This window comes from Leucoraja erinacea, chromosome 33 (genome assembly GCF_028641065.1).
Source record: "Leucoraja erinacea ecotype New England chromosome 33, Leri_hhj_1, whole genome shotgun sequence".
Classification (NCBI taxonomy): Eukaryota; Metazoa; Chordata; class Chondrichthyes; order Rajiformes; family Rajidae; genus Leucoraja; species Leucoraja erinaceus.
Window position 1 is genome coordinate 1623372 of NC_073409.1, and position 14896 is coordinate 1638267.

At 45.7% G+C, this 14896-nt stretch overlaps 1 protein-coding gene across 1 annotated transcript in view; it reads left to right on the forward strand.

Annotated features, from left to right (window-relative positions):
- Positions 1–11842: 11842 nt before the first annotated feature.
- Positions 11843–14896, forward strand: part of LOC129712536 (hepatoma-derived growth factor-related protein 3-like) — a 37784-nt gene continuing 34730 nt past the window's right edge. Inside the window, exon 1 of the mRNA XM_055661015.1 lies at positions 11843–12122. Within this exon, the coding sequence (XP_055516990.1) occupies positions 12039–12122 (84 nt within the window). The 5' untranslated portion in view covers positions 11843–12038. The remainder of the gene's footprint in view (positions 12123–14896) is intronic.

The following is a 14896-nucleotide window of genomic DNA, read 5'->3' on the forward strand; positions in this document are numbered from 1 at the left end:
TACATTTTTACACCAAGCCAATTAACCTACAAACCTTAGGTAGACAAAAATGCTGGAGAAACTCAGCGGGTGCAGCAGCATCTATGGAGCGAAGGAAATAGGCAACGTTTCGGGCCGAAACCCTTCTTCAGACTGATGGGGGGTGGGGGGCGCGGAGAAGAAAGGAAAAAGGAGGAGGAGGAGCCCGAAGGCTGGGGATGGGAGGAGAGAGCAGGAGGGCTGAGGAAGGGGAGGGGACAGACCTACAAACCTGTACTTCTTTGGGAGGGAACAGAAGATCCCAGAGAAAACCAACGAGGTCATGGGGAGAACATACAAACTCCATACAGACAGTACCTGTAGTCAGGATTAAACCCGGGTCTCCGGTGCTGCAAGCACTGTAAGGCAGCAACTCTGCTGCTGAGCCACCGTGCCATCCTTAAAGTATTATGTACAGCAAATTAGTCACAAATTGTATTGGCTGGGGAATTAACCTATCACCTTGTCTAAAGAAGGGTATCGGCCCGAAACATGACCATGTTCTCCACAGATGCTGCCTGACCCGCTGAGTTACTCCAGCACTCTGTGTCTTTTTGTGTATCTCCACTCTCTCTGGCTTTTGCATTGAAGTTACATGTAGCTGTTCACCACTGACATCTGTTGGTTGTGATGGGAACACTTCAGCCTGAAATACAAACACACTTGGAGAATATATTCTCCTCAAATACTTCCCGAAACCTCACGGTGTCACTGTTTTTTGTTTTTATTACTAATCATGGGGATGATTTTCTCTGGAATCAAGACAAAAATCTTTCTGTTACAGTTATGAAATCTCCGGCAAGGATCCGGTGTAAAAGTCAGGAAGGCAAGACACAGCTTGTAAGAAATGTTGGTCAAGCCACTTTTGGAGTCTTGCCTGGAGTTCTTGTTGGCCCATTACAGGAAGAATGTGGAGAACATAGATAGGTGACGTTTCGGGTTGAAAACTATCCATGTTCTCCACAGATGTTGCCTGACCCGCTGAGTTACTCCAGCACTCTGTGAAACGTCACCTATCCATGTTCTCCACAGATGCTGCCTGACCCGCTGAGTTACTCCAGCACTCTGTGAAACGTCACCTATCCACGTTCTCCACAGATGCTGCCTGACCCGCTAAGTTACTCCAGCACTCTGTGAAACGTCACCTATCCATGTTCTCCACAGATGCTGCCTGACCCGCTGAGTTACTCCAGCACTCTGTGAAACGTCACCTATCCATGTTCTCCACAGATGCTGCCTGACCCACTGAGTTACTCCAGTACTGAGCTAATTTAGTTTAGTTTAGTTTAGATACAGCGCGGAAACAGACCCTTCAGCCCATCGAGTCCGCACCGACCAGCGATTGGTGGAGGCTGTCAGTGGATATTTTTAAGGCATAGATTGTTACTTAGTGCAGGTGTCAGAGGTTACGGGGTGAAGGCAGGAGAATGAGGTTTGGAGGGAGACATAGATCAGCCATGATTGAATGGCAGAGTAGACTTGGTGGGCCAAATGGCCTAATTCTGCTCCTATTTTTTGGTGAAATGGTCTCTGTTCTGGGCTTGGAAATGAACTTGGAACAATGCTTAGGAAACTCCTTGTGTTTACTCTGAAGCAAAACAGGCTTTGCCATTTCCAAGAATAAGTCAGCCACATTTCTGCCTCCTGATGTGAGAGATACTGAGCTTCTGTATGTTATCAAAGTGTGAGCCGCAGTCAATCACAAAGGGGCTTTAAATGGCACGCACATTAAACGCTGTGTCATTTCTGAATTTCAACAGAACTGGGTTTTTGTAGATTAACTGTAGCTATTTTTCAAAGGAAATCCATGGGATTGTTCTAACGGAAATGGGAAAGTGTTTCTGATAAATGATTAAGGATATTAAGTCTTACTTCCTGACCAATAATGGAACGTTAGCAGCCATTGTACGCAGGGATAGAGGGCTTCACTAAAAACAAGTTCTATCTTCAAGCTTCTCTATCTTATCTTTAAGTTTTGCCTTGTAGGTTTCTCTATCTTTCAGTCTCAAGAAGGGTTCCAACCCGAAACGTCACCTATCCCTTTTCTCCAAAAATCCAGTTGACCCATTGAACCATTGAGTTACTCCAGCATTTTGTGTCTATATTCACTAAAACCAATTATTGCTTTGTTCATTATTAGTCATACAAGTGAAACAGTGTAGAAACAGGCCCTTCGGCCCACCGTGCCTGCACCGACCAGCGATCCCCGCACACTAACACTACCCTACACACACTAGGGACAATTTATATGTATAGAAAGCCAATTAACCTACAAACCTGTGTGTCTTTGGAGTGTGGGAGGAAAGTGAAGATCTCTGAGAAAACCCACATGGTCACGGGGAGAACGTACAAACTCTGTACAGACAGCACCCGTAGTCGGGATCGAACCCGGGTCTCTGGTGCTGTAAGTGCTGTGAGGCAGCAACTCTACCGTTCCGTCGTTCATTATGCTGTGTATTAAGATGAAACGTTATCATTCACAGTAACACAGTGATGCAGCTGGTAGATCTGTTCCCTCACAGCGCTACAGACCCGCGTTTGATCATGACCTCTAGCACTGTCTGTGTGGAGTTTGCACGGTCTGCCTGGGTTTCTCCATGGCTCCAGTTTCCGCCCACATTCCAAAGACATACAGTTTTGTAGGTTAATTGGCTTGGGTTAAATTATAAAATGTCCCTAGTGTATAGGATATTGGGGTGAGCACTGGTCAGTGTGGACTCAGTGGGCTGAAGGCCTGTTTCTGTGTTTCTATATCTCTTCCATGTTTCTATATCTCTAAAGTCTAAACCGGGTGTATAAGAACATCTGAAAAAGAGCTGGAAAGGACAGCTATTATTTCATTGCATGTGCTATACGTGCCTTTAATGCTAGAGGCACTGAATATAGGAGTCACAAAGTCATGGAGAACATGGATAGGTGATGTTTCACAGAGTGCTGGAGTAACTCAGCGGGTCAGGCAGCATCTGTGGAGAACATGGATAGGTGACGTTTCACAGAGTGCTGGAGTAACTCAGCGGGTCAGACAGCATCTGTGGAGAACATGGATAGGTGACGTTTCACAGAGTGCTGGAGTAACTCAGCGGGTCAGGCAGCATCTGTGGAGAACATGGATAGGTGACGTTTCACAGTGTGCTGGAGTAACTCAGCAGGTCAGGCAGCATCTGTGGAGAACATGGATAGGTGACTTTTCACAGAGTGCTGGAGTAACTCAGCGGGTCAGGCAGCATCTGTGGAGAAAAGGAACAGCAGCGTTTCGTGTTGAGACCCTTCTTCATATCTGCAGTTCCTTCCAACACTATCTGTGTAGGGCAATCCAAATTTATTATAATCTGATCTCACTCACGAACAACGAACCACTTAAAAGCCATATTGGAAATTGACAATCAGGAAAAAAATGTTGGCTTCAGGGTAAAATGTCTCTGACATAAATAAAACGTCCATATAACCTTTTCCCTGCGACCTCCCACAGCAATCAGGTGCCACAGTCTTTTAAGAAAATAGCTGCTACTTGAAGCTACTTGAAGCCCCAGTCTGATGAAGGGTCTCGACCTGTCTCGCTGAGTTGCTCCAGCTTTTTGTGTCTGTCTGCTACTTGAACATTGGTGGTCACTGAAATTGACAGGCGATCGCTTCTATTGACACTTGTACAATGATACACTGTTAAACATTGAAACATTTAGCCTTTAGTGTATTTTGTTTCCAGTAGCAAAAAGCAACGTTGTTATTTAAAGATTTAAACCCTTTTGTTGTTGCGAGTGTGAAACACTCTTGCTCTCTTTGCCACATTAACACTTTGTTTCTATAACTGTGTTAGTTTGTAACATACATTCCTGTATTTAGCAGCTCAACTATCAGATTATTGCATTTTGACTTACCTGTAGTTTGAGTCTTGCTGCTGAAATTGTTAACTTGCTTTCTGAGATAGTAAAGATAGACGTAGTGCCTGTTTCCAACAATACTGCCGGAATTTGCTGACTATTCCAGCTTTTTCCACACTTTGAAGAGAGTCGTCGAGAGTGTTTTATTGTCATGTGTCCCAGATAGAACAATAAAATTCTTACTTGCAGCAGCACAACAGAATATGTAGACATCGTACACTGTAAACAATATAATAAACAAGAGAAAAAAAAGTTCAGAGTGTATATACATACATACTCACAAATACACACACACATACACACATATATATATATATATATATACTGTGGGCAGTGGGCAGGTGCTATAGACCCGCATGGGAAGGTAGACGCTCCCGCCCCCACGAGTCTCGGGCAGATGGGGCTCGTCAGCCTGGGAGAGGGAAATCTAGGAGAGGGAAAACTCTGATTTAAAACCTCCACTGCCTTGTGGCCATATCCAGTCATGGGAAAGGCTCCTGGAGTAAACCTCAAGAAAATCTGGAAGTCGGAGCCCCTAAGGCAGTTTGTCGTTGTCTACAACCTCGCTCTGGCAGCTCCTGCGACGGTGCTGGTGCCAAACTGTAACGGCCCTGCTGTTCCTTTGGATCGATCAGCGACGTGGAGAGGGGGGACGGGCTGCATGGGCAACAGCCTGTCCTCCATATGACATCGATCGCCCAGGCTTGCATCCGACCACACATCACCTGCAAACTAGGATGCATCACCCATGGTCAGTCCTGACCGAGGGGGGGGGGCTACTATATATATATATATATATGTGTGTGTACACATGCACACATACGTACACACACAAAACAAACAAGAATAGTGCAATAATACTGCAACAATGTAGATCTGAGCTTATTTGAGGTTTTAGTGTTTAATAGCTAAATGGCTGTAGGGAAGAAGCTGTTCCTGGACCTGGACATTACCGTTTTCAGGCTCCTGTACCTTCTTCCCAATGGCAGGGGTGAAATGAGTGTGTGACCAGGGTGGTGTGGGTCTCTGATTATGCTGGCTGCCTTTCTGAGGCAGCGATTCCTGTAAATCTGATAAATCCCTTCGATGGTGGGGAGGTCAGAGCTGGTGATGGACTGGGCAGTGTTCACGACTTTAGCTTCCTATCACCCCATTAACCCCTTTCCATTTAGCAACTCATTGGGGATTGAGAATCCTTTACTCCATTAGATTTAATCACAGGCCCTCTCTGTGGCAATGCCTAGAATGGTAACATGGTCATGGTTGCAATCAACAGTGTAAGGGAGTTACAACGACCACAAAATGCTAGAGTTCCTCAGCAAAACAGGCAGCATCTCTGGAGAGCATGAACAGGTGATAACTGCTGGTCCAAAGACATGCCGAGTTGTAGGTTAATTGGCTTCTGTAAATTGTCCTGAGTGCGTAGGATAGAATTAGTGTACAGGGTGATCGTTGGTTGGCATGGACTCTTGGGCCGAAGGGCCTGTTTCCGTGCTGTATCTCTAAACTAAATTAAACTAAGTGGGTAGAAAGGGACTAAATGGGCAGTCTGAAGAAGGGTCTCGACCTGAAACATCACCCATTCCTTCTCACCAGTGAATCTGCCTGTCCCGCTGAGTTACTCCAGCATTTTTTGTCTATCTTAAACTGTTTTGTCACTTGCCTATCCATGAGATAGGGGGCAGAAACAAGCAGACAATTGAAAAATCATAAATTGACCAAGTAAAAATAAACACTGTGTACAAGCTGGCAGCAACAACACAATTCTATTATATCATTTAATTCTCCATTTTCACCTCCAAGTATTCTTTTACATTTATGATTGTGTTTTCCTGACATTGTTCTATTATGCTGTTATTATAGTATTATTCTATCATTAATTCTATTAAGGGTTTAGCATTAAAAATATGAATTCAAATAAGGCTGTCAACTCCACTGCATTTGAATAACCCAATTTATATCCTGTTATTTGCACTTTCTGTTATTTGCACTTTACCAGTTTATTTATTCATGTGTGTATATATTTATATCATGGTATATGGACACACTTATCTGTTTTGTAGTAAATGCCTACTATGTTCTGTGTGCTGAAGCAAAGCAAAAATTTCATTGTCCCATACAGGGACACATGACAATAAACTCACTTGAACTTGAACTTGATATTCAATGAATTTTGGAAAGTACTGATCATTTATTTTAGTACTGTGATTGCAGTGAGGTTGTCAAACGAGATATATGTAGGTATCTTTCAGAACCGATGACATTGGCATATTCTTACAATTTCGATGTGGAGGTGTGGTTTGATGTAAGCAAGTTCATGTGATAGGAGCAGTATTAGACCATTCGGCCCATCAAGTCTACACTACCATTCAATCATGGCTGAAGTATCTCTACCTCTCAACCCCATTCTCCTATCTTCTTCCATAACCCCTGACACCCGCACTAATCAAGAATCTATCAATCTCTAGCTTAAAAATATTCATTGACTTGGCATCCTCTGCCTTCTGTGGCAGTGAATTCCACAGATTCACCACCCTCTGACTAAAGGAAATGTCTCCTTGTTTCCTTTCTGAAGCTATGTCCTTTTATGCTGAGGCTATGGCCTCTGGTCTTAGACTCTCCCACTAGTGGAAACATCTGATACACTACCCTTGTTTTGTTGCTTGTTTGTTTTTTGTGTGTGCGTGTGTGTGTAAGTGCATATGTACATATATATGTGTGTGTGTGTGTGTGTGTGTGTGTGTGTGTGTGTGTGTGTGTGTGTGTGTGTGTGTGTGTGTGTGTGTGTGTGTGTGTGTGTGTGTGTGTGTGTGTGTGTGTGTGTGTGTGTGTGTGTGTGCGTGTGTGTGTACTTGTGAGTATGTGTATATATACACACTGAACTTTTTTCTTTCTCTCTCATTTATCAAGTTCAAGTTCAAGTGAGTTTATTGTCATGTGTCCCTGTATAGGACAATGAAATTCTTGCTTTGCTTAAGCACACAGAAAATAGTAGGCATTTACCACAAAACAGATCAGTGTGTCCATATACCATAATATAAATATATACACACATGAATAAATAAACTGGTAAAGTATAAATAGCAGAAAGTGGTTATTAATAATCAGAGTTTTGTCCGAGCCAGGTTTAACAGCCTGATGGCTGTGGGGAAGTAGCTATTCCTGAACCTGGTTGTTGCAGTCTTCAGGCTCCTGTACCTTCTACCTGAAGGTAGCAGGGAAATGAGTGTGTGGCCAGGATGGTGTGGGTCTTTGATGATACTGCCAGCCTTTTTGAGGCAGCGACTGCGATAGATCCCCTCGATGGAAGGAAGGTCAGAGCCAATGATGGACTGGGCAGTATTTACTACTTTTTTTACTACTCTCTAATATTTTTTATATTGTTTACAGTGTACTATGTTTACATATTCAGTTGTGCTGCAGCAAGTAAGAATTTCATTGCTCTATAGAAACATAGAAACATAGAAATTAGGTGCAGGAGTAGGCCATTCAGCCCTTCGAGTCTGCACCGCCATTCAATATGATCATGGCTGATCATCCAACTCAGTATCCCATACCTGCCTTCTCTCCATACCCCCTGATCCCTTTAGTCACAAGGACCACATCTAAGTCCCTCTTAAATATAGCCAATGAACTGGCCTCAGCTACCTTCTGTGGCAGAGAGTTCCAGAGATTCACCACTCTCTGTGTGAAAAATGTTTTTCTCATCTCAGTCCTAAAGGATTTCTCCTCTATCCTTAAGCTGCGACCCCTTGTCCTGGACTTCCCCAACATCGGGAACAATCTTTCTGCATCTAGCCTGTCCAACCCCTTAAGAATTTTGTAAGTTTCTATAAGATCCCCCCTCAATCTCCTAAATTCTAGCGAGTACAAGCCAAGTCTATCCAGTCTTTCTTCATATGAAAGTCCTGCCATCCCAGGAATCAGTCTGGTGACCCTTCTCTGCACTCCCTCTATGGCAATAATTTCCTTCCTCAGATTTGGAGACCAAAACAGTACGCAATACTCCAGGTATGGTCTCACCAAGACCCTGTAGAACCTCCCTGTTCCTATACTCAAATCCTTTTGCTATGAATGCTAACATACCATTCGCTTTCTACAGGCAGCATCTCTGGAGAGAAAGAATGGGTGAAGTTTTGGGTCGAGACCCTTCTTCAGACTGATGTCTGAAAAAGGGTCTTAAACTGAAATGTCACCCATTCCTTCTCTCCAGAGATGCTGCCTGTCCTGCTGAGTTACTCCAGCATTTTGTGTCTCTTGGGCTAAATTGTACAGATCAGATCACCTGAAGCAAATGGATACTTTACAGCAATGGATTGTATCTTTTGTTTGTTGAGGAGAACGGAGAGTAAAGGATATTCAGTATCAGAATTGTAACGTAGTCGTTTAATATTTAGTTATAAGAATATTTGTTATTTTTGTATTATGCTGGTGGGTGTGTTGTTATTATTTGTTTTGTAAATATTATTATTGTAAATAATTGAATAGATTTAGTTTTTATTTTTTAAAAAGAGTAAGGGAAATGGTGATGAATGATAAAGGCATGTTATAACTTTCATGAGAAAAATAGAAACAAAGAAATAGAAAATTGGTCAAGGAGGAACTGCAGATGCTGGAAGATCGAAGGTACACAAAATTGGCCATTTGGCCCTTTGAGCCAGCACCGCCATACAATATCATCATGGTTGATCATCCATAATCAGTACCCCGTTCCTGCTTTCTCCCATATCACCTTGATTCCGTTAGCCCTAAGAGCTAGATCTAACTCTCTCTTGAAAGCATCCATTGAATCGGCCTCCACCTCCTTCTGTGGCAGAGAATTCCACAGATTTACAACTCTCTGGGCGAAATCCTCATCTTGGTCCTAAACACTGTGACCCCTGTTGGACTCCCCCAACATTGGGAACATTTATCCTGCATCTCGCCCGTCCAACACTTTAAGTATTTTATTTTAGATAATGACAGGATAAGCTCAAAGGATAGCTGCTTCTCTATTCTCCATTATCTCATATTTTTAGAAGGCTGAAGATAATTTATATATTTGGAATAGTTGCAAATTGTTCAATGTCTGGCTTATATAAAAGGCTGTCAGTGAATTTAAAAACAGTCTGAAGTTGTATATATGTGCAACCGGGAATCCTTTCTTTTGTTAGTAATTAAGCTACTGAAAGGATGATAAGGTAAACACCAAGAGTCTCTTGCCCAGAGGAGATGAATCGAGGACTGGAGGATATAGGTTTAAGGTGAAGGGGTAAAGATTTAATAGGAACCTGAGGGGTCTATTTTCACATAAAGGGTGGTGGGGGTATGGTATGAGCTGCCAGAGGAGGAAGATGAGGCAGGGACTATCCCAATGTTTAAGAATCAGTTAGACAGGTACATGGATAGGACAGGTTTGGAGGGATATAGGCCAAACATGGGCAGGTGGGACAAATGTAGCTGGGACATGTTGGCCAGTGTGGGCAAGTTGGGCTGAAGGGCCTGTTTCCACACCGTATGACTCCACTGAACATTATTAGCTCAAATGATAGACTGGCACAATAACAGGCATGGTTGCTATGGAAAGACATGGATTATTGACAACTTTGAAGTTGTTGACTTTCTCCACCACAGTCCCATCGACGTAGACATGTTTGTGGATCATCGGTTTTCCTTCTTCTTCTAAAGTCAATAATCAGTCCCTTGGTTTTACTGATGTTGAGAGCAAGGTTCTTGTTTTGGCGCCATTAGGTCATTCAGTCGATCGATCTGCCTTCTATACTCTGACTCACTCACTGTCTATGATTTGTCCAACAACTGTAGTGTCGTCTGTGAACTTGAAGCTGGAGTTGGCACTGTGCCCGGCTACACAGTCATGAGTATAGAGTGAGTATAGCGGGGGCTCAGCACGCAGCCTTGTGGAGGTCCAGTACTGCTGGTCATTGAGGGGGAAGTGTTACTGCCAATTGGTACAGATTGTGGTCTGTTGCTGAAGATGCCACAGATCCAATTGTGGGGAGGATAGAGACACAGTTCTGTGAGCTTGTACCCCGTTTGGAAGTCACGACTGTGTTGAGCTCCAACCTGTGGTCTTTGAACAACAGCCTGACTCCCAGTGGCCCAGTGCAGAGTGGAAAGCCAGTGAGATCGTATCCTCGTTGACCTGTTGTGACCAGTATCTTGTTGGGGTTGGAGTTGACTTGAGTCTTGACCAACCTCTCTCCAGGTAAGATGTAATTCTGCTCCTATGTCTTATGATCTTGTGAAAACGATGAACTGAACTTACTGCTTTACATTTTTTTAATTGAAATTGGCTGATAATTAATGGCGACACAAGGCTTCAACCTTACATCCTTCATATTGCTTAATTCAAACGATTGGATAATTCCAGTGCAAACAAAAATGAGTTGGAATCGCCAGAGTTTGTGTTCGCCTTGTGTGAGCGAGATGAGTATTTGACCCCTGGTAGGGCAGGGATGAATGGGCGATCCTCATCCTGAGACTTGAACTGAGAGCGGTGCCTTTTTTATGTTTTAATTGCAACGCTTGAGTAAACATCGCTTCCTTGGCTAGTCAAACATGCACAAACAATAGTGAGTTTGTATTTTCTTTGTAAACACAAACCTCGGTTATTATTGTGTTCAAGAAGGAACTGCAGATGCTGGAAAATCGAAGGTAGACAAAAATGCTGGAGAAACTCAGCGGGTGCAGCAGCATCTATGGAGCGGCGATTCGGGCCGAAACCCTTCTTCAGAATGAAAAAGGGGAGGAGGAGGGACCCGTTTGCGGGGGAATGGGAGGAGACAGCTCGAGGGTTAAGGAAGGGGGTCTGAAGAAGGGTTTCGGCCCGAAACGTCACCTATTTCCTTCGCTCCATAGATGCTGCTGCACCCGCTGAGTTTCTCCAGCATTTTTGTGTACCCTCGGTTATTATTGATGCGATCCACGAGAATGTCCACGTAAGGGGTGGGGAAAGGGAAATAAAATAATAATCCTTTACCTCTTAGCGGTTTGGAACAGTCACTATTTTTATTATAATTATTATTAGGGCAGCGACTGAACTTCCTGGGGGTGGAGTGAAAATACACATGTTACAAATAAAAGGTAGACTAAAAAGTTGGAGAAACTCAGCGGGTGAGGCAGCATCTGGGATCTATGAGGCTGCCTCCTCACCTGCTGAGTATCTCCACCTACTTTGTCCACCTTCCACACCTCCAGCATCTGCAGTTCTTTCTTAAACATGTTGCAAATAAAAGTAACTATTTGCCGCGGATACTTTATTCTCCCTGGGAATTGCATTTGATGCATTGAATAAAGATAAAGGTGAAATGCAAGGTCGGTGTTTGAGGCTGGAGGGGAGAAAGAGGAGAAGAGGAGGGGAAAGAAGAGGGGAAAGAAGAGAGGAGAGGAGAGGAGAGGAGAGGAGAGGAGAGAGGAGGAGAAAAGAGGCTCTACGAGGAGAGAGGAGGAAAGAGGGGATAAGGGAGGGTAGGTGAGGTAGGAAAGGTGAGGGGAGAGGAGGTAGGGAAGAGGGGGAGGAGAGAGGGGGAAGGAGAGGAGAGAGGGGGAAGGAGAGGAGAGAGGGGGAAGGAGAGGAGAGAGGGGGAAGGAGAGGAGAGAGGGGGAAGGAGAGGAGAGCGTGGGGAGGAGAAGGAAAGAGAAGATAGGAGAGGGTAGAGGAGAGGGGATAGAGCGGAGAGCCAGCGAGTGCTTGCCGGCCGGCCGCGTTGGGTCTGGGTCTGGGTCTGGGGTCTGGGGGGGGGGGGGTGTGAGCGTTGAGGAGCAGCCGCCGACACCAGGGACGGAGGGAGGAAGCGGGGGGGAGGTGTCCGCGGTCCGGGAGGGTCTGGGATTCCGGGGCTCGAGGGCGGGGAACGTGAAGCGAGGGGTGGAGGGAAGGAGGGAGAACTGGTGAAGTGCGATCATTTAAAATAACAAAAACACAAATAAGGTGGGAGGGAGGGAGGTGATTATCCCGGGGCCTGCCTGCCTTGCCTCCCCTCCCCTCCCCTCCGCTGCCCTTCTTCCCCCCCTCCCCACTCCTCCTAGTCCCGCCGGCTCGGGAGGCGGGTGTCGCTCGGTGGGTCGGTGGGGCGGTCGGATCGCGGGCTGCAGGCGGAGGTGGAGGTGGCGGGGGTCGGGGAGGGGGCTCGACCGAGACCCATGGCTCGACCGCGGCCCAGAGACTACAAGGCTGGTGACCTGGTCTTCGCCAAGATGAAGGGGTACCCGCACTGGCCGGCCCGGGTGAGTGAGTGGGGATCGGGCCGGGCTGGAGATACGACATGTTTGCCGTGTGTGTGTGTGTGTGTTTAATGTTAGCGCCATGAAGCCAACCACCAGGTACTCTATCTACTACCTGCGCTGCTAGTGAGCGAGTGAGTGTAGGCCGCTTGGTCCCACCGGGTTATATAACCACCTCACATGAAAATATATCATTGGCCGCCACAATACAGCAAGGCCGGCTGGTTTTATTTGAACACGGGTTGGAGGATGGGAGGCGGGAGGTTGATCCAGCGGCCGCTCGGACCAGGCTGGCGTGGCCGAGGTGAAGGGCCTGGTCGCTGGGGAAAGGACCAGAGGGGAGTCCTGGCATCTATGTGGATGGGACCCAGTCCCACACGGGCCGAGGAGGGAGGCGGCGCCGACCAAGGGCACCTACAGTCGGGGGGGTTAGTAGTCGCTGTTGGGGAATATACCTACACAACGCTCATAGCTAGATAGGGCTCTTAAAGATAGCGGAGTGAGGGGATATGGGGAGAAGGCGGGAACGAGGTACTGATTGTGGAGGATGAGCCATGATCATATTGAATGACGGTGCTGGCTCGAAGGGCCGAATGGCCTCTACTCCTGCACCTATTGTCTATTGTCTATATCATGTTTTGGGCTGAAGAAGGGTCTCGACCCGAAGCGTCACCCATTCCTTCTCTCCGGAGATGCTGCCTGTCCCGCTGAGTTACTCCAGCGTTTTATGTCCACCTTCAATATATATTGCACCCTTCTTGTGACGGGGAGGGGGGGGGGGGGGGGGGGGGGGGGGGGGGGTGATTACACGTTTACATCCATGGTTCGCTGTGTGTTCGTGTATCATTCGCTTGGTTTGTGACAAGGCATGTTGTCGGAAGGAACTGCAGATGCTGGTTTACACCGAAGATAGACACAAAATGCTGGAGTAACTCAGCGGGTCAGGCAGCGTCTCGGAGAGAAGGGTGACATTTCGGGTCGAGAAACCTCCTCCTGCAGCGATCGATGGTGTTCACCGTTCCTGAATCAATATATCACGTTACTCTGACTCACACAAGTCAGGTGTTGTTGACAAGGTGCCCGCCGGAGCAGTGTTGCCTTGTGAATGAGTGGGCGATACCCGCCAATCACTCACTGTCTTGGCCTGAGGCCAGAACTCCCCGATGGATGCAGGGTGAGAGGTTCTATCAGCATCGATCATGCATGCGGTGGGTGGGAGCCAGAAGATTGTTCTATCTCCACGCCGCTGCAACGACCAGTCACTGCCGTGTAACAATCTCACACCACACGCGTGCAGGCTTTGTTTGGGTACAATTAGTTCAAATCAGGATGTTTGACAAGTGTTATTTCCAGAATTTCGTCTCTCATCTCGACCAGTATATAATGAATGACCATTTTGAATGGATGAAGGGGCTGGGAAGGTATTCTTAAATTGATATTATTATTTAACTTAATTTAGCAATTGTGCTTTAGGAAGTGGGTGTTAGGATGAACCACACAGTAAGGTGGGATTAGTGATGCTATTCTACTATGATTGGTTTACATACAATAACCAATCTATAATATGTAAATCCAGTTCAGCTTCAGGTGTATACAATACCCACCCAATTGGTATATCCCACTTATTTGTAATTATATTACAATTGTATTTGTTGGAGTAGTATAGAGCAGTACATAAATAGAAACATAGAAATTAGGTGCAGGAGTAGGCCATTCGGCCCTTCGAGCCTGCACCGCCATTCAATATGATCATGGCTGATCATCCAACTCAGTATCCTGTACCTGCCTTCTCTCCATACCCCCTGATCCCCTTGGCCACAAGGGCCACATCTAACTCCCTCTTAAATATAGCCAATGAACTGGCCTCAACTACCCTCTGTGGCAGAGAGTTCCAGAGATTCACCACTCTCTGTGTGAAAAAAGTTCTCCTCATCTCGGTTTTAAAGGATTTCCCCCTTATCCTTAAGCTGTGACCCCTTGTCCTGGAGAAATCAATGTTCTCTGACCAGAATTAGGCCATTCGGCCCATCAAGTTTACTCTGCAATTCACTCGTGGCTGATCTATCTTTTCCTCTCAACCCCATTCTCCTGCCTTCTCCCCATAACCTCTGACACCCCTACTAATCAAAAATCTATCTCTGCCTTAAAAATATCCATTGATTTGGCCTCCACAGCCTTCGGTGGCAAAGAATTCCACAGATTCATCACCCTCTGACTAAATAAATTCCTCCTCATCTCCTTTCTAAAGATGTGTCCTTTTATTCTGAGGCTGTGCCCTCTAGTCCTAGACTCTCCCACCAGTAGAAACATCCTCTCCACATCCACTCTATCCAGGCCTTTCATTTTTTGGTAATTTTCGATGAGCTGTCCTGTCATCCTTCTAAACCTCAGTGAGTGCCCAGTGCCGTCAAAAGCTCGTCATATTTTAAGTAGAAGAATTATTTCACTTTCACATTATAGACAACTACACGATGAGCAGATATTAAGGCCTTTAAATCTTTCCAACCAACAGAGATACTAAACCAATATTTGTGTGTGTGCTGCTGACAATCTTGGCCTCTTGGATTCATCATTGATACCAAAACGACTGTGCTGTGGTGTGACTTTGAGTATAAGAGCAGGGAGGTTCTACTGCAGTTGTACGGGGTCTTGGTGAGACCACACCTGGAGTATTGCGTACAGTTTTGGTCTCCTGATCTGAGGAAAGACATTCTTGCCATAGAGGGAGTGATTCCTGGGATGGCAGGACTTTCATATGAAGAAAGATTGGATAGACT